Source organism: Chionomys nivalis, chromosome X (genome assembly GCF_950005125.1).
Source record: "Chionomys nivalis chromosome X, mChiNiv1.1, whole genome shotgun sequence".
NCBI classification, from domain to species: domain Eukaryota; kingdom Metazoa; phylum Chordata; class Mammalia; order Rodentia; family Cricetidae; genus Chionomys; species Chionomys nivalis.
This window is the reverse complement of record NC_080112.1, coordinates 124304723-124325494: the sequence shown is the minus strand read 5'-3', so window position 1 is coordinate 124325494 and position 20772 is coordinate 124304723. Positions and strand designations below refer to the sequence as shown.

Here is a 20772-nt window from a genome sequence, read left to right as displayed (position 1 = left end):
CTCTCTCCTCACCTGACACCAGAGCTGCTGTTCAAGTCGCTCTTGTTCCCTCGACCTGTCTTGTCTGGAATTAGCTTTTTGCCCTACACTCTCCATTAACTCAGCTTTGCCCCCAGCTGCGCTTCTAACTGCTGCTCTTGGCTGAAAGGCTTTCTTCTCCAAGTTTCTCCCACTCACTCCTACCAGCTTCTGTTTTTCTCCATCCTTACGTAGTCCTCAGGCTCCTGGCATCTGCTGCTGCCATGCTATACGTTGGTCTGATGATTTTCTTCATAGTGTCTTCATAGGGCAAATGTCCCGACCCTAGTCCCTAACCTCCCTTACCCCCACCCCAGCCCATCCCATCACTGGTACTTTGCCCACCAGCAATTTGTGATTGGCTGTTGGAGCCACCTTAGTCTCCACTGCACAGTTCAACTCCAGTACACAGAGAACACGGGGGAGGGGCTCCAGGGGAATTGTGTGCGTATGGACTCATTCTCCCTAGCTAGCTGAATTCTGATACTTGCCAGTGGCTGGATTTTACAACTTGTTTTAGATTTTCAAAAAAATATGGAAGCCAGGCATGGTGGTTCACAGAACACAAGGGCAGATGTTTTTTTTGTGAGTTTGAGGCCAGCTTGGTCTACATACCAAGTACCAGGCCAGTCAGGGATACACAGTAAGAGACTATGTCTCGAAATGTGTGCTTTATAAAGAACTAGAATAGACTCTGAAGTTTCTTGGCACATATGCACAAAAAAAAAAACCATACACTAATTGCCCTGAGTTGATACTCATGTATTTATTTACATATGTGGAATTATCACACTATATTTCATAAGCATGTAAAATTTAAGAAATGATCCAAAATAAAAATATATATAAAGTAGAAGACTAAAATAGTGCCGAGTTTTAGGAGAAGAATAGTTTTAGTGAAATAGCAAGAACTAAGAACTAGGGTGGAGAATCAGCTGAGAACCAGAGAGAATGGATCCGAAGGCTCTTTTCAACACTTCTGAAATTCACACTCTGAGAAGAAACAAGAGCAGCAGAACCTTGCAAACTGGACTTTTCTGGGAGCAACCACATTTTTTTTAAAGCAGGGAGAAAAACTATCCCAGTTCATAAAAACAAGAAATATGTTGACAGTTGCTTTTTTTCCTACATAAAGCTTTCCTCTTTTTATAGCTTGGAGGTTAAAAAGGGAGAAGGAAAGAGCAACCTAGATTTCCAATCCCTAACCCTTCCCTACCTTGCTTGCCTCGTGGAAACCCAGCATGTCCTAAATAACCCGAGGAGCCTGAGAACTCTAGTCGGGTCCATCCAGAAAGCCCTGGAATGAAGAGAGCAATAAAGGGAAACTGGGAAACATCTTGGGCCCCACCACATCACCACTACCCCTTAAGTTCTTCTTTTTTCTCTTTCTGATTGAACCCGGCACCTCCTTGCATGTGGGCAAGCTCTATACCAGTGAATATCCCCAAACTTCTTTTTACTTAAAAAAAAAAAAATTAAGATTCGGTTCCCCAAGCTGTCTAGTCAGGCCTTGAACAAACTCTATAACGCAGGCAAGTTTTAAAATTATGATCCTTCTAACTCAGCATTCCCAGTAGCTGGAATAGCACATCTGTACCCCTAGGCCTAGCCTCTTTAACTGATATTGAAGGGCTCCTGCCCATCACTAAGTGGTACACTAGCTTGTGTAAGGCTGATGGTCCCATCTGAAGCACTGCAAACAAAATCAAGTGAAATACTAAAACAGGATCACCCATTCCCGGAGCATCTACAAGGGAGATCTGGAGTTCGTGACGTCTTCTGGGAGAGGCCCAGCCATGGAGGCCACTTAGCCATCTTTGAGTTCTAGTCCCTTTCCCAGGTGTGACCTGTTTTGCCGGGTCATCTAAAGACTCTGGACCCCTGTTTCTTCTCTTGCATGGGGTAGCAACAGTGTCTGATTCTGAACACTGTGCAGATCACCTGAGAAAGGCTCTTGAAACTGTCATATGGTTCTTGGGTAGGGATGGTTCATAAATATCCACCAAGCAAAGGAGGACATGAGATATGATAACCTTGGATTCCTCTGAAAAACAGAGGGGGCTTTCACAGTCCAGCCCTTGGGCTGGCTGCCTTGTGGCCCCTCGGGTTTAACGGCTGGGACTTTGTTTGCTGTCCTGCCCCCTGGGTGGACCGCTGCTCTCCCTGCAGTTACTGAAGGACTTGCAGGGAGAGGCTGGGCTTCTGTCTCCCACCCCCTCAAATGAAGCCTGCTCTGTTTGCTCACGGTGAATTTTAAAACATAGAAGATGATAAGCTTGTTTACAAAATGAATATGTGTGTTTGGCTCCATTTCCCATCTCCCTCCCAGATGTCTTTCCCCTCCCCATGCTGAGGGCTTCAAAAGTGCGATGGACTGTGGGAGAGGAAAATGCGAGTTATTGGTCTTCTTGGGCTCACAAATTATTTACAGAGCGCAGGATTTACAGTCAGGAAGGATTTTTTTTTTCCACAGCATCGGGCAAATCCTAGATGCTCTCTGTGTATACAAACCTCCTTTCCAACAGTTATGAAAGGACATTTTAAACTTTAAATGAGAGCCCTGTTCACAGGACATTCTCTCCACTAGATTCCAATCAAAGCATCACGTTGAGAGGAAGGAGGTCACGTGGAATCGCCACCTTGGGGTGGCAACTTTTCCTCAGCCATGCCGGGACTCAGGAAGTAGGCAAGGACCCTTCTGTGTACCCATGGTTCACTCTCTCAACTCTTTGTATGTCTGAAAGCCAGGCCTAACTTGATAACAGTGGGTAGAATTCTACCCAGACTCAGGTCAGCTTGGCCGGTTCCATACAGAAGTTCAGTTTTAAACTCTGCCCTCCATAGAAGTCGCCCATCCTTTCCAGCAGCTGTTCTCCTCCGCCAGCTGCCTAACCAACTGCCATCAGGCCAAAATTACCCCCACCTCAAGGTCTGCACCTCAGGACATGATAAACACACTCCCTGGGGCTCCTTCTCCGACCGCTGCACAGCAATTACCCACCTTGGAAGTCAGCTCTGGTCTTCACTGTATTTTTTTTTTTTATTATTTTAACAATAAAAGGGCAGCCTTCAGATAGCCCTCACTCTCTGCACATGTGGAATGAGATAAAACAGAAAAGTTTGCTGAGTCAGATGCCCAGAACTGGATCCAGCCAGAAGTGAAGTGAATGTGGAACCAATCAAGAAGCTTCATGTGTTACAAAGGTCTAGCTTAATGATTCTCTTTAAACCCGTTTCTAAAGTTTCCAACTGCTGCGCGAGGAGTGGAATTCTTGCCCGCTAGTCCCAGTTCCTTGTTTTTATTTGGAGAGAGGATGTTTTGCAGAATTTGTGGGTAAAGGGGGATTGGGGTGAAACTGAGGTTAAGAATTCACAGGGAACAGAGGTAAAGAATGAAGCCATTGCTCCTCTGGTTGAGAGGTCGGCATGCGGGCAATTAATTAAATGTATATTAATTTTCCAGCAATGCAATCTGGAAATCAGCACATCCAACCGAGTGTTTAACACGTAGGAAAAGTCAAACTTGTCTTCTCTCTACATGGCCCTGCCTGGGGTTTTTCTGGAAGGAAGACTTATTTGAAACAAATGTCAGGATCGAAGTGGTACTTGTGAGGGGCATGGAGAAAGCCATAGCAGATAAGGTTGTGTCACCCATGAAGAGCATAATCCCCGACCTCAGACCCTCTGAAGGTTGGCATGCCGGTCCAGCGCTCATGTTCGCCCACCTGTGTGTCCAGGTGTCTTCGCTTGTTGGCGTGCACAGCCAAACCTGGTGGTCATATTTCTTTCATGGGCTACATGAAAACTGGAAGTAGAATAATGGGTCCATTGTGTGGCCCCCTGCAACTTGGTGTCACAAGAGGGGAATCTCAAAATGATGGATGGAATTATATCTGGATAGCCAGCGAGGAGCTGTCTGAGGCCAACAGTAGAATGTGGCTCTGTTTTAGAGGCCACAGCTGGAATTTTCAGGTGTTCTGAACCCAAAGAAGGAGCCCCCTAAGCTTCTGTGCTGTTAGCTTGAATGGGATGTCTCAGTTTCCGCTCGGGACCCTGGCAAGAGGGAAGGGGAGTCTTGGATTTGGCTGTAACCCCCAGCTAGGGAAGGCCCCTGAGCTAGAGAGCTGTCGTGGAGGTGCTGTGAGGGAAAGTTTGCCACAGTGTCAAACTCTCTTCCCGGATGCCTGCCCGCCGTCTGTCTTGTTTTTTTTGTTTTTTTTTTTTTCATTCACTTGTACATACATTCCTGTAGTATTTACCGAACACCTATTTCAGGCATGAGCCAGGCCAGGAGTATACAGAAGGCATTTGTTTTCTCCTCTCCCTCTCAATGGCTCTTCTCTCCTCTCCCTCTCTCCCCATAATTCAGTGGTAACAGGGCTGGATGGAGGAATATTCAAACTCTGTCCCTGTAGGAGACATCTGCGCCAGGCATTTCCGGTAACCCCCAAGGAGAGTGGCAGATTGATGAGACTCTGGTTGGAGTTAACTAGGGAGTGGAAGGAGGTGGGAGTAGGTGGAGACTGGCAGCCAGCAGTCGGCCCGAGCCCACTCTATAACCCCCATTGATAGGACCTTTGGTCTGTGCCAGGCCCTGTACATGCTGTCTCTCATACCATACCTCATTCAGTCTTCCAGTCCTTTGAGGTCACTATTACGATAACACCATTTTTTGTATGAGGAAATTAAAGCCAGGAGTTGGAAGGGCCAGGGCCAGGGCCATGTAGGACGTGGCAGAGCCCTCACTCAAGGTTAACTCTGCATGCCCTATATTCTTTGGCCTCGGTTTTAAGGTTTTAAAAACAGTCTTGTTATGTAGCTCAAGCTGACCTGGAATTCACTATGTGGGCTGGGCTAGCCTCAGACCTCATGTCCAGCCTCTCTAGATGCTGAGATTACAGGCATGCACCCCACCCACCCAGCTTAAAGTTTGTATGTATTTAGTGTTTGTTTGCTTGCAGCCTGGGGCACATGCTAGGGAAACACTGTACCATGGGGCTATAATGATGGACACTGAGCTTTCGAAAATGCCCAGACATGGGCAAGATAGTTTAGTACCTGAGCCACCTCAGCCTGTCAGGATGATCTTGGAATGAACCTACACTGGTTTTTAATAGATGTATAGCCTAGGGTGGTATTTACTAAGCACCTCCATCTTCCTGTGTACTTGAAATAACAAATTGTGCTTATAACATGTTTTTTTTAAAGAAAAAACCCACAGATCTATAGTCTCCAACAAGCAAAATCCCCCAAAGAGAGCCTAAAAAGAGAATTCCTTCCTGGAGATATATTACATTTCATAAATAATAATGGGGTGGCCCTTTTCGAAGCGTCCTGGATTCCTCTGACAAATACGATTGCCTCTTTGCCTTTGTTGAGATTTTCCTCCCTCGTTCTTTAACACAGCCATCACCAAAAGAACCAGGGCAGCTGCCATTCTGTGCCAAGAGATTGCCTTGCCATTTTCCAGGTGTATAAAACTCAAGTAGTGCCAGCTACTTCCCCATCTCCTCTCTGGGGTCATGCCTTGTGAGATCTTACTCTGTTTCAGCTTCGACTTGTAGGGAGTCAGGGGCCAAATGCATGTGAACATGCCATAGAAAAGGAGCACCTGCTCTAGTCGCTGTCCCAGTGTGAACACACTAATCCCTGGCTTTACAGGAGCTTCGCCTTCCACGCAGCACAGCCAGGCTCCTCTAATGGGCCAACGCTTCTGGTTTTAATACCCGAGGTTTGATTTCTAACAGGTGGGTGCCACAGTTGTTCTGCTCTTAGTCTGAGCCAAGTTCATGGCTCAAACAATGTAAGATTCTTCATAACGGGCCCATGAAACCACAAGATGGTATTAGTGGAGGGAAATCGACTCAGTTGCTCTCTCCAACACTTCAAGCTAGTAATTTTTGACTAGGAATGAAGAATTCCCCACCCTTGCTGCTTTCTTCATCCTGGAAAAAAGTAGACAACTGTCTGTCTCTCTGTCTGTCTGTCTGTCTGTCTGTCTGTCTGTCTCTCTCTCTCTCTCTCTCTGTGTGGGGGTGCATTATAATGTTTGTGACAATCTCAGTGATTTAAGAGTACAAGAGCTGTAGAAGCCAGCACCAATGACAAGTCGCCCACTGACAACCATTTGGCTGTTGATGCTTCTCCTTTCCCTTCCCTCCCAGCACTGTCTGCAGTGATACAGGCACCTAGGCTTGGTAAGTGAAGTCGGGAATTCTTTATAAAGACATGGTGAAATCAGAAAGAGACATGGTCCCTGCCTCGGGGTGGAATAGGGACTATGTGACCTACTTCCATGAGAAACCCAAGGCATTGAGGATGTGTGGCCAAACCTTTCCACATCCGGAAGAGTGGTTAGGTGAGTGGAAAGGCAGATACAGGGTTGCCATATCTGGTGGCTTTCTGTAGAAGCCACATGTGTTTCCTTTACCAAAGCAGGATTGGAGGGGGGGCTTGGGAGATTCCTCAGTTGGTGAGGTCATTGGTGTCCAAGCTTGAGGACCTGAATTCAGGTCCTCAGGATCCATGTAGAAAGCTGGCTTAGTAGCATGCCTGTGACCCCAGTGTTTGGGTGATATAGGCAGGCAAGGCCCTGGAGTTTGCTAGGCAGCCCCTCGAGCCAAACTAAGGAAGTTCTGGTTCAGTGAGAGGCCCTATCTCAAAAAGTAAGGTGATTGTCAACCAAGGAAGTGTTGATCTTTGGACACCACATGCATGTACGTGTATATATATATGGGGGGGGGATTGGGAAGGCCTGAATATCCCACAATTCCCCGAGTTCATTATGTTCTAAGTATACATGCAGATCATGGAACAAATATGTCCTGTTGAAATTGGGAGTGGCTTTTTTCTCTCAATTTCTCAAATAAGAAGAATGATAAAATATAAAGTGACCTATAGTTGTCTGCCCTAAGTACCTTTGAATGTCTGCCTCTCCTTTACTGTCATTGCTTTGCTTTTCCCCTGCTTAAAAAGCCATCAGCTTCCCCATCACCTTGGGCCCTGATAACCTACAGACAACCTGTTACTCTCTTTCTCTCCTCTTTATTCGTCTTGAGATGTGGTGTCACTGTGTAACCTTGACTGGCCTAGAGCTCACTCTGTAGACCAGGCTGGCCTTGAAATCGTGAAGATCCGCCTGCCTCTGCCTCCCGAGTGCTGGGATTAAAGGTGTGACCCGCCTCTTTCCTAGTTTATTTTGGGGGGGAGGGAGTTGGTTTTTTGTTTGCTTGTTTGTTTTTGAACATTCTGCCTATGTTGGCATACACTAGAAAGACAACTATGGAGGACCTGGGGGCTTGCACATTTTTCTCATCTTGTCCTTGTCACTTCTTGGCTTTGTATCCTTAGCAAGGGTCCTTGCTTGTCTGGCCCTCAGAGTCTTCTCTAAAATGAGCCTAGTAGTAATACTAGTACCTATCACACAGCGTTGCCATGGAACACCTATAGGACTGTACACAAGGAACCCTCGCTCCCTGCCTCGATAAGTGTTCCTTTTCCTCCCTTCTGCAGTGGAAGTTTTCTGTCCCTGAGGAGTGGTCTTATATAATGTTGAAGCCAGTTTCTGTCTCTGTACATCCCTTGGCAATAAAAACAGAAACCTTTGAAAACTTTCTAAACTATGTGTAAGCAAGTGGAAAAGTCCTCTCTATATATACATGACAAAATAGTCAAGTTTCAGAACACCCCACGGGCTTGTTTACCGCAAAGTCCCGTCAACTCTTGCTCTGGTGGATGCTGTAACATGGTGGAAGGTAAGCGTGTTGAAAATGAAACAGCACCCTCCCCCATCTCCTTAAATCCAATGCACATGTGGCGGGTAGATTTAAGAGCTGGTGCCTTGGCGTGGGGAACTGCTGAGTGTGGTGGGAAGAAAGAGGCCTCATAAATAACTGTGCAGTGCTCTTGGAGTTTGAAGATCATTTGTTCTTCTGGGAGGGGACATCCTCTCGTGGATGATGCCCTCCTTGGCTGTGCAGAGTTTCTGTAACCGTACCATCCCTTCTCAAGTACCTGTTTTCGAGGAAATGAGGTTCAGCTTTCCGAGACAGTACGGCCTAGACTCACCTGGGCCTGCCCTGGCTGGCCCGTGGTGGAGAGCGTACGAGAATGCCTGACAATACGCTTCCTTGTGGTTTCTTCGAAACTCAGTCTAGCTGGAAAGCCTGGCTTTTGTGTCTCAGTGCCTGTGCCATCTCTCGGCCTTTCACTGTGCTAGGAAGTTGCTTGCGGAGGCCCTCTGCAGCTTGCTTTGCTCGGCTTGAATGCCAACTCTGCTCACTCCCCCAAACAGCTCAGCCAGCACACACAATCAGGCGGATTTCCCCGTGGATCTTAGAGCAGTAGGCCGCAGGCCAGACCTCTTCATGACTCCCTCCATATCGCCGTGATCAATTCATCATGATGTCCCGTGACAGCAGATTCACTGCGAAGGGGGAGAGACATCAACAGGCTGGTGGAAAGGCCTGAGGACCAAATTTATTTTTGCAACCATGATGTTGGCCAAGACTCTCTGCCCTTCTGGGCCCCTGTTTTCATGGCATTAACATGTGATGCCTGCCTTTGGGGACCTTACAAGACAGCTGCAGGCATTAAGAGGGATAAGAAGACACAATATGCTGTGTTAGCAGAGGGAGAGTTCTAGTCAAATAAAAAGTATCCAAATTAAGCAGAAATGTGATGTTCTTAAGAGTTGTTGCCATATGTAACCTATATATGATCAAACAAGCTTTTTATGAACTCTCTGGATTCTGCAATTGCTTAAAGCCTTGTAAATAAGCATAAAGGTATTTTTAAAGGTCATTACCATTACTCCATTCTAAGTTAAATAGAAATTTGTCTTTGAACATTTGTCATATTGCTATAGCAGGGCCTGAGTGGTCTTCTATTTCTAGGGAGCAGAGGAATGAACCCTAATATTTCAATCCAGCATAAGAACTTTGTAAAGACTAAGCCTTAGCACGAGGCTCTCAAAGACTGTCCAGTTTAGAAAGGCCATCTCAAGTCCCTATTCTCCCAGGCATGGTGCCACCAACCCAGCTAATGGAGAGAGAAAGGTTGGAAGTTAAATATAGGTAAGACTTCTCGTTCTCAATAAAAACCTAAGTACAAGGTGGATTTCTTCACATGTGCTGGCACAAATCTGTAATTTCAGCTACTTGGGAGACTGAGGCTGCACATACATGCAAACACACACAACTCTCTCTCTCTTACACACACACACACACACACACAGAGGGAGAGGGAGTGGATTCTGCAAGAAGTTGTCAATTAGTGTTTACTTGGATACCTACAGAGAAAGCAAAAGGCACGCAGTCCCTCACCAGCTTTCCCCACCTGTTTTTAGAGCAGCTTTCTATATCTCCTCCTGATACCCAAGACCTGCACCAGCAAGCCCTTATGACAGATTTCTCTCTGCGTGGCTTTGTTTCCTGTTGTCCTGTTAGCTTTCTCATTCAAAACGGAACTTGTGGTTTGTGGAAGTTACAAAATCTGATGTGTATAGTTAAAGACAATTTTCTCAGGAAAGGGACATGTATGTTCAATTTCTGAAAAAACTACATTGACTAGTTTGCTGGGACTGATGTGCATAATACTGCAAACTGGATGGCTTGATTTTTTTGTTTTGTTTTGTTTTGTTTTGATTTTCGAGACAGGGTTTCTCTGTAGTTTTTGGTGCCTGTCCTGGAACTAGCTCTTGTAGACCAGGCTGGCCTCGAACTCACAGATACTCCTGCCTCTGCCTCCCAAGTGCTGGGATTAAAGGCGTGCGCCACCACCGCCTGGCAGCTGGATGGCTTGAGACACAGAACTTTATTGTCTCCCATTTGTGGAGGTTAGAAGGCTGAGATCAAGGTGCGAGTAGGGCCACTCTGTCTTCAGCTCTAGGTGGTGCAGGGCGGGGAGCTTAGCTGTGTAGTTCTGGTATTTGTCAGTAATCCCTGGATTGGAGATGCATCGTTCATTCCAGGCATGTGGTCATCTTCTCCCTGTGTGTCTTCATGTTATCTTTTCTCTGCCCATGTCTGTCTCTGTGCTCAGATTTCTCCTTTTAATAAGAACATCATCAGACATATTGGATTAGAGCCTACCATAATGATCTCATTTTAACTTTTTTGCCTCTGTAGAAACCATGTTTCCAAATAAGGTCTCATTCTGAGACACTCAATTAAGATTTCGACATATCTTTTGGAGAGGGATGTGATTGAGCCCACATACATTTGTAGATGAGTGATGTGGATGTAAAGACCCACCTTAAAAAAATTGCAAATAAAAGATGTTTTTGGTTTTGGTGAGGAGAAGATTATCAAGGAGCAGAGAATTACCCCTTTTGATATTCATAAAATAATATTGTGTATCATATGTGTAAATATATTATCAGATACAATAGTGCAATAGAGGATCATTTCACATATTTATTTTATTTCATTTTATTTTATTGAGACAGTGTCTCACTCTATAGTTCTGGCTGAACTGAAACTTATTATTTAGCTCAGGCTATCCTCAAACATACAGGATCAGCCTAACTCTCCCTCCAAAGTGCTGTGATTCAAGATATTAGCCATCTTGTATTTATTTTTAGTAAATATATTATATATTTCTTTTCAGTGTATATCCTATAGCATATATAATGAACACCGATTCAACCTATTGCATATACATAGGTACTTGCATGAGTATATGTTTTAACCAAGCAGTGATTTCAGGAAGGAGGTACCAGATCAGGTCTCTGTTACATTGCTGGGATCAGAAGTATCATGGCTAAATTTAATCACTGCTACATAAAAAGTACTGGCGAGAGTAATGGATAGTGGTATTTACCAATGAAATACTGTACGTATGTGAAGACAGGATCAACTGTGAGCACTTTTGACAGTATTTAGAAAGGGGGATACTTAAACAAAACTGAGCTGGACCACGGATGGATGACCTTAGCATGGAGGAGACGGCCCACTTTGCTTCTGGTTTCCCAGGACTTGTGGAGTATTCTGGCTCCTCCCTCTATGCTTGGATCTGGGGTGAACCTGTCCATTTGCTTACAGAAGGAGCACTGTGAAGCCTATAGCTGTGCTGCCGTTCCTTCTTTAGCTTAGAGAATTTGCTCTTTTTGCTTTTTTTTTTTGCTTTTTTTTCTTTCTTTCTATTTTTTGGTTTTCAGAGCCCTACCCATTCGCCTGAGTAATCCCAATGGGTGCAGCACAACCCTTCCAGGCACCCATCATCTCCAGCACTCCATGGACCTGAAGCTTCTGCTTCTTATTAGACTCTGTCTCTCAACTGCCAAGACAGTCTGGGTTGGGCTTGAGAATTTCTTCTTTCCTTCCATGTAAAAGCCAAACCAAGGAAGATTTTTTTTTTTTTTTGTCCTCTTTAGAGGTCAATTCATCACAAAGTCGGGGAAAGGAGTCATGAACACTGAGACCATCAGGCTAGGAAGACAGAAAGTCCTTGTCATCAGCAGGCTGAGCAGGCCAGACAATGAGCAGGCCAGGAACCTGGACAGGGCCCTGTGCTCTCAGTCTACAGAGGCTTTTCTCACTATTGCAGGCCTTGAAATGAAACCTGGGAAGAAGTGTGAGGAAGGGGCTGGCCAATAACTAGATTCACGTCCTTAAGGTTTAGACAAGGAGGCAGAGGAGCGTGAAATGATTTCTAGTATCCTTTTATTTGGGGGGGTGTGAATGTGTGTGCACATGTGCGTGCACACACATGTTAATGTATATGTGTGGATGTGTACATGTGTGTGTACATGCGTTTAAGTGTGTGGAGGGCAGAGGCCAGTGTTGGTATCTTCCTTGACTGCTCTCTGACTTTTTAAGACAGTCTCTCACTGAACCTGGAGCTCACAGAGCCATTTAAGCTGCCTGGTCAGTGAGCCCCAGGGAGATGTCCATCTCCACCTCACCCCTGTCCCTCCAGAGCTGGGATTCCCAGCACTCACCACTCTGCCTGGCTTTTTACATTGGTTCAGGGGATCAGACTGTGGTTCAATTCCCAGCACTCCCATGGTGGCTCAAAGCTGTGGCTCCGGTTCCACAGGATCCAACATGTTTTATGGCCTCTGTGGGCATCGGGTATGCATGTGATACACGGACATATGTGCAGATAAAACACCCAAACACGTAAAATAAAATTTAAATTAAAAATGTTTACGGACCAGGGATTAAGGAATGAAAAGAGGTAGTAGGGATCAGACTCACACAGGAAAGAGATTTGAGGCTTTCTTTCTATTTTAGGGGTGTATGTATGTATGCACATATATACAGAAATGATTTTCTTTTCTCACAAAGTCCCAGCCATGGCCCAAAGCTTCTTTACTCTCTGTAATAAGCACACACCTCCCAAATTGTAGGCTCCCTAAAATTGACTGACAGCCTTACTATCAAAAGAACCTTTCTTCTGAACTCTTTCTACCTCTCAGGAGCCAAGAGATGGCAAGTGGCCCCAGTCAGGATACATACCCTTGTACCACGTGGCTACACTCTGGGTAGAGTGGAGACCATGGTAGCTTTGAGTTAGGGAAAGATGCCTGCCAGTTAGGCCCGTTAAAAATCAACCAGACAGCCCATAAAATCAGCCGTGGTTTGACTTGGACATAGGCCACTCTTAAGAGGCCATATACATGCACCCCGCTTTAAAGACTCCTTGCCCAGAGCTCCCAGTTTTGAAAGGGAGCGAGGAATGTGCCTGACTGGGGGGTTGGAAGCCGGCGAGAGCCCTCGCTTATTGACACAAGTGTATCAAGGAGGTGGTAAAGCCCTGGGTGGAGCATCTCATCCAACTCTCTGCCCTCCCCAGGGTAATGCCCTGAAATCATCTCGAGCAAATGGGTCTTTATTTTGAGTAGCCTTGTAAAGCCTACTAAAGGGTTAACTGTGTGGTCGGGGCTGTTGTGGGGTTGCTGAGCCTTGCATGGACATAAACCTACCTTGTCTTTTTAAAATGAGAAGGGACTCTTGGGCTTTGTGGCAAATGGTGTTGGGTTTTGTAGGGGGGAGATTAATCTCAAATAAATGATTAAATTAAAGCATAAACTGAATTAGAGGCATGCATTTGGGATTTTCCTTACATTTTTATGGAAATTATGAAATATATCCCTTTGTTCAACTTTAAAATTAAACCAACTCAACTTCTCCACTCAGAAGGAAAGGAGTTCCCAGGACCTGAGATTTTCAGTTTTTCCTTATGTATGGCTTTGTGTATTTATTGTTAAATTTGTGTGTGTGTGTGTGTGTGGCTAAGGCATGCTTCCCGTTGTTTTGTAGCCTTATTGTGACTTGATTTCGTGTTACCTTTAAGTAACTAAGTTCCCAGGCCAATGAAAAATTCTCTCTTACGAGGAGCCTGGGCTCTTATTTCTTTCACAACCTTTATTTGTGTATGAGATGAACCATGACATTTAAACTATGCTTGATAGCTTAACAGATTATAGGAACAAAACCAGATGGCCAAACAAAAATAATGCTTTGATTGCTTTCAAATTCAATGCCAAAAATTAAAAACAGCTTTCAAAAAGCCTTGACATTTTTTTTCCACAAATGACTTTGAATCATGTATGTATACATGGACCTCCTGACCCCAAATTAGAAGAAGTATATAAAACAAAAATTTAACAATGGCTAGTTAGGAGTATTTTCCTCTTTTATCTTTTCCATAGCTCCATTTTCCCCCAGCAGTTCCTTTTAGAATAAAACTCTATATGTGTATGTATTTAATGGCTGTTTTTTAGTTTAATTTGAATGGCGCCTTTTTAAAGGGTCCAGTCGAGGTGTTTTCCTCCATGAAGAAAATGGACTTGGTTAAGCGTTAGCAGTTCATAATTCTTCCACAGAAAGCCCTGACGAACGCGCAGTTACCTTAACACTGTGTCACGAGGCTCCAAAATAGAACCCGTCCCAGGGTCTTTAGCGCAAATGCAAGTTCCATAAAAGCGGTTATTTCATTTTCTAGCTCATTTCAGTATACCTTTAGCATCATTAGTCTTACTCACAAGCCTCACTCTTTTTGAGAACGGTTAGCCCAACTAATTCTTTAAAACGGGACTGTGAGAAAACACTGATTTTTCTCCACCCTTGAGACGGTGTGCAGGGCAAAGATAAATTGCTACTACCTGAACTGCTAAACTACTTTCAGAGCTTGCAGATGCTTTTCTCTGTCTGTCTGTCTGTCTGTCTTTTTCGCTCTGACCCCCATCCCTCTTCCTTGCCTTCCCCCTCTTCTTGTTCTGTAGAAGACTCTTTATTCTGACTCTGATTCCTTTCTCTTCAAATAAGCTGCAGAATGAACAAACTTCGTTGCAAATCAAAGCTCTGACAGTTCTATCTCCCTGAGCTAATTGCATGTTCTTTTGGAGTTTCCTTTTCCTCTGTTTCCCTTTGTTTTGACAACAAGAGTCTGCGAAAACAATATACAAATGATTACTGTGCTGTCACGAGTATACTGAATTTTAAAAATAAATTAACTGTCGAACCAGAAAGCTTCCAGGAGCTTATGGAGCAAGTCCTTTCTCCAAACTGTTCCAAAAACAGATGTGGAAATGTTTAGCTAATTCCCCTCCCTGCTCTCCATGCAGAATTCCTATGTGTCTCTAAAGACATCAGAGGAGATGGGCAGACACAATTCCCACCTGCCTTCCAGGAGGTTTCGGTAGACTCTTCACTTTGCCCAGTAACACCACAAATACTGATTTGCACTTGAGCTTTTGTGTCTTTTCAAAAGATTTTTAAACAAACATGGTGATGCACACCTTTACTCCCAGCACTTGGGAGGCAAAGGCAGGCGGATCTCTGTGAGTTCAAAGCCAGCCTGGTCTACAGAGTAAGTTTCAGGACAGACAGGCCTACATAGTGGAGCCCTATCAAAAAAAAAAAAAAAAAGCAGCCTGAAATGTCATAGGCCCTATGTTTTGACCAATATTCAAAGACATAGATTGATGGTAAGAAAAATTAAGATTTGCTCTTAGCATTTTTTAAATAAAGCAGAGCACACTAGAGCTAAATACAGCTGAAGTCTACCTCTGGGCTCCACATGCACACAGAAAGTCACACACATACCCTATTCTTGTAAAAACCAACCAACAAACAGATTATTCCAGTCTCAATGAAGCTCTGTTGCCTTTAACCACTGCCTCACCTTTCCTGCTCACCCCAGGTTCTATTTTTAACTTTCAGAACAGTGGTTCTCAACCTTCCCAATGCTGTGACCCTTTAATACAGTTCCTCATGTTGTGCTGACCCCAACCATACAATTATTTTTATTGCTACTTCAGAACTGTAATTTGCTACTGTTATGAATTGTACTGTAAATATCTGTTATGCAGATGGTCTTAGGTGACCCCCATGAAAGGGCCATTCGATCCCCAAAGGGGTCTCGACCCACAGGTTGAGAACCACTGTTTCTGAAGACTAGAAAGTGATGGATATAATAAATAATTTGAGCCAACTATATTATAATATCACATTGTTCCCATAAATTATTTCAACAATATAAAGATGCCCTTTTCATTCCATGGGCACATTTGCAGCTTGCTAATATTAGAGAAAAATAATTGGCGCTGTACTGCATATATATAGACTTTTTGCCATTATTCCCTGAAGAGTATAACCTAACAACTATTTCCATAGCATTTACATTGTACCAGGTATCCTAAGTAAGCTAGATGTGAGCTAAAGTGTCCTGGAGGATGGGGTTAGGTTTTATGCTGCTCATATAAGAAAGCTGAGCATCTGCAGATTTGGGTATTACCTGAGCTTCTGGAGCCAGCCCTCCATAGATAGCGAGGGACGGCTGGATACATTCTGTTATTCAGATTGCCTTTGGCCACTTTAAACATGGCAGTGCTGAGCTGCATAAGTAGCATTTTCAGCCGTTCCCTGTAGGAAGCTTGACACGGTGACACACATTTGTAGTCTCTCACCGCACCTAAAAGTTGCCATTTATAGTCTAGCCTGGCTATTCAACCTGCCCCGTGGATTGACTGGCTCTGCTTTCTGCCCTGCCGCCTTCTCTAGGATTACAGGCAGCCATGCTGCTGTTTTATCTCCCTCCTGGAGAGCTGGTCCTCATGCTTGCCATGTAAGCAGTTCACCCACTGAGCCATCTCCCTAGCACTGATCGCGTGAATTTTCAATGTAAAGGATTCATCTATGATTAGTCCAAATATGGGAGATCTTTGGGAGAGGAAGGGAAGCGAAGGAAAATTTTTGCTGAAGGAACTGGTGGGAAATGTATATGCGTAAACCACATTTGAGAAAACAGAAAGCTCCTTGTAGTCCGTAACTGCAAGGAAAACAAACATTTTGCATCCAGGTGTTAGAAGAGTTTGCCTGGCTGCTCTATAGCTGGGTTCAGGGCGGTATGTTCCATAGTTGAGCCCTGTTTGGTTAAACCAATGAATCTCAGCTCACCGCAGAGAAAATTTGCAGTCAAGGCCAAATGGGGCTCCTGTAATCCATACTCTAAAACCTGTTTGCTAAGCCCACCTGCCAAAAGCGGACAGTAGTCACAAGGTGAGCCGTGCTGTCTCTGTGTTTCCCTACACCTCAGTCTCTAACTGCCCCTCAGCACTGAAGATTTCTGGAGAGTTTAGCTGCAATTCTGTTCGCATTCCACAGCTCCTGGGCTGCTGTGTACAGTTCCAACTAGAGTTGGAACTACCTTCAGCCTGGCACCTACTCTATAGTCTCCCACTTCCCTTCTTAGCCGTTCAGCTGCCTTTGGCCCCTGCAACCCAAGTCTTCCCCATCTCTTCTTTAGATCCTATGCAGCTGGCCCATCTCAGCTAGGTGTTAGGAAAGTCACACAGGGCGGTGAGTGACTTACAGCCATTCCCATTACAAATGACCGCCGTGTGGGTGTACACACGCACACCCTCCTCACTGTCCCTGCAAAGAGCAGGCAGTTAGGGAGAGGAGGCTGTTCTGTTTTTCATGATGTGCCTTCAGCAAAAGGGAGCCAGGCCTAAAGTACAGCCTTGAAGTATTGGGCTCCGACTTAGCAAGCTCGTTATTAAGTACATTCTGCTCTCCTCTTAATCTCTAGCCTTTCACTTCTCCCCCAGAGCTATGGGACCTCGAGCACAGTTTGCCCTGACTTTTAGTAAAGTCTTTTCTGAGTCCGGAGGTGTGTTGTCATACACATAGGCATCTTCATTTATTACCCCTGTTACGTGGCAGTCTGCTGCTGCTGCTGGCTCAAAGGAAAGTGGAGGAAGCAGTTTCTGTCTTGTCCCAGTTTGGAGATTTGTCCTGAATGATTACGGAAATAGTGGAGTCACCAATTGTTTTGCTTCTTGGAGAATATAGGCATTTGGTAACTTTATTTGGATTATTCATGAGAGAAAGGGAGAGGGGGCTACATGAAGGATGCTTGGGAGAGGAAATGGAAAGCTTAACTCCTGGACCAGAACAGCCTTCAGCTGGAGTCTCACTTTGGAGCTTGAGAACGAAAATGGGATGAAAGAATTGTTTCCTTGGCCTATTCCAGAGGCTGCTTATGGAGAAGGGTTTTGTTCAAGACAGATGGTCCCAGGTTGTGAGATCATGGTAAGGAAAGGGGAGGGATGCAAGGGAGAGGGAAAAGGAGAACGAAAGGAAGGGATGGATGAGAGAGAGAAAGCCATTTCTAAAGCATGCTTAGGACAGAGTGGTTTCTTTAGGCACAGATAAGGTGACAGAAGTGGGGTAATTCTCTCTCTCTCTCTCTCTCTCTCTCTCTCTGTGTGTGTGTGTGTGTGTGGTGTTGTTCTTGTTCTTGTTGTTGCTCTTGCTGTCTCTATTGTTGCTTTATGGGGGAAAATCAGCCAGCCTCAGCAGCGACACTTCAGAATAAAGAAAAAGCACAGAGAAGTCACCTTTGGTTCCTTTTTACCCCCTCCCAACACTACACCCGACATTACAGAGAGAATGAAGAGTCATTAGGAAGAGAGGCAACACAGTACAAGCAAGCGGTCCCCATCAGAAACAAAGCACTTCATCCAGGAGAATACACTCTTCTAGTGGGCCTCCACACCACGTCTTCCACTCAAGAATTCTCCACATCTGTCAAGAGCAAAGGCAGAGAAAGAGCTGCCTATTTACAGATGGGAAAAGGGAATGTCCTGGGGTGGGGCTTTTTAGCCTGATGCTATGAGTATAGTAGACACTCAATAAATATTAGTCAAAGAATGAAATCATCTGTATGGGGAATACTTAGCAGGGAACAAAAGTTAATCCCTACACTCATGCACACGCATTTCCTTCCAATTTTTAGGCACTTTCTGTTTGATTTATGTGGTTTTCCACATTTAAAGTGAAAGCTGAATTGGATGATATTTGATGGTGTCCTCCTTTCTCCCCTTGTTGCCTCCCTCTGCTGCCTCGCCTCAGACAGTTCTTCTTAGCTTTGCTCCTTTCTCCCTGTGTCTACTACTCTTTTCAGGGCAAAAAGACAAAAAGAACACAAAAGCTAGCAAGTACAAATGAATCCAAAACAAAGATTTTAGGAGCTAGTTGGTCAATCTACACATACAACGTAAACAAAATGATCCCTTTTAAATATAGCACTTCTTTTAAGTAGTTTTATGCAATATGCATTTTAAAATGTAAAATTAAGAGCAGCATGATTGGATGTATTTTTTTGAGAAGGGGTCTTACTCTGTAGTATAAGCTGGCCTTGAACTTGTGACAATCCTCCTGCTTCTACTTCAGAATTGTTAGGATTTCAGTGTAAGCCACCACAAAAGGCTCAGAATTTTGTTTTTATTTGCTTTTGGTTTTATTTTTCAATTTTGAGAAAGTCTCACTTTGTAGCTCCAACTGTTTTTTCTTTCTTTTCCTTCCTTTCTTCCTCCCTCTCCCTCTCTCGTTGTTCCCGAAATTTCTCTGATTAACAAAATGTCCCACTATATCAGAGAATTTTTTGCTCATCTTGAGTTACAATGCTACTGATGGAGTACCAGATGAGTTCTTTTGGTTGTATTTAATTGAGCCATTCAGCCAATTTCAATATGTGGTTGTCAGGAATAAAATGCAATTTCTCCTTGATTTTTGAAGAATTTGTTATATTCGACTTTGGGGAGGTATGTGCTTGCCACAGCGAGTGTCTGAAGGGCAGAGAGGGCAGAGGACACCTATGAGGAGTCTGTCCTTCCACCATGTGAGTTCTAGAGATTGAACTCAGGGCATCAGGCTTGCCTGCAAGTGCCTTTGCCCAGTGGACCATCTCACCAAGCTTCTACTTCTATTTTAAAATTCAATTTGTTAGCTGAGAAAGAAGGTCATACGGAAGGGCCCGTTGGGATAATATGTATGAGGGTACCACAGCCATTAAGGCAGACTAGGTTGCTCGTTTGAATTAAACACTATTTCCTATGCCTTGATTTTGTGTTTAACATGAAAACTGTTTTGTTTGGGTTTTATGCCAATGTACACAAAATGGGATCATTATCCTGATCAGTGCGGGCTCTCCTGCTACATGAGAGGGAGGGATGTGTGCTTCAGACCAGAACAGCATGAGAAAGCCACTTAGAGAATCCATGTGCCATCCCAGGCCCGTGTATCTCAAACCTGGAACACTGGCCTTGCATGCAGGAGGCCTGGATTTCATCCAAAGTGCCACTGAATAAATAAATAAATAAATAAATAAATAAATAAATAAATAAATAAATAAATACCCAAGGCACCATTTTACTTATCTTTACCATGTAAGCTACCGCAAATTCATTTCTGCCTTACATGGAAGTTCCCCTCATCTCTGGGTTTTTCTTCAAAAACGCATCCTGGAACTTTGCATAAGACATAAGGTAACCTGCCTCTTGTATTTTTATGTGTTCTAGAATTCCTTCTCGGACGCGTTCTTGCCTCCTGTGAGTTACTACCCAACCAACGGCAAGAATGAAGCTCTTCAAGTTCCTCGCAACGATGATCTTCTTCTCCTTCATGTTCTGCAGCTTCTCGGAGCAAAACCAGGTGGATGTGCTGTGCTCGACCGATTGGTTCATGGTCACAGTCCACCCCTTCTTGCTGAATAATGATGTGTACGTCCACTTTTATGAGGTGCATTTGGGCCTGGGATGTCCTCCCAACCAAGTTCACCCACACTTCTACGAGTTTACCTACCGCGTGACGGAATGTGGCATCCGCGTCAAGGCCGTCTCTCCAGATGTGGTTATCTACAGTTCGGAGATTCACTATGCTTCCAAGACCTCATCGTCTAGATATGTGATCCCCGTGTCGTGTGCTGCCCCTCGACGGTCACCTTGGCTCACCAAGCCCTACTCCACGAAAGCTGGAAACAATAACAACGCCGCGACCCCGAAGAATGAGACGTCCTACCACGTGTTTAGCTTGCCAGAGCCGAGCCCGCAAGTTAACTGCAGCTGTCCGCCTTCTGTCTTCCAGCAAAAGAGCATCTAAGGCCCACGTCAGCGGACAGAGTCTTCGGAGGCCCATCTTGTGTAGTCGTCTGACACCACTGACTACTTCTGGGACTCCCGTGTTCACTCAGATGGCATGAGGAAACCCGTGTAGTGCCCAGATTTTGAGGCTTCTGAAAGACCTGTTCCTAGAATTAGTATATAGCATTTTCTACTGCCAGTCAGATAGATGCCATTATGGCTTTTTAAGAAGAATTTTGTGAAGGGCCAATTCATATATAGCTGATTATGCCTTCCTTTTTTTTTTTTTACTATTTTTGTATCTTTTAAAAAAAAATAATAAAATTCTGATGGCACAAAAGTATCAGTTGGATTGTTTTGCTTCATAAACACATATCTTG

At 44.5% G+C, this 20772-nt stretch overlaps 1 protein-coding gene across 2 annotated transcripts in view; it reads left to right on the top strand.

Moving 5' to 3' along the window:
• Positions 1–20411, top strand: part of Plac1 (placenta enriched 1) — a 133517-nt gene extending 113106 nt beyond the window's left edge. For both annotated transcript variants that reach the window (XM_057760797.1, XM_057760798.1), the window contains exon 2: positions 19832–20411. In XM_057760797.1, coding sequence (XP_057616780.1) covers positions 19890–20411 — 522 coding nt within the window. In that variant the 5' untranslated portion in view covers positions 19832–19889. The remainder of the gene's footprint in view (positions 1–19831) is intronic.
• Positions 20412–20772: the final 361 nt, after the last annotated feature.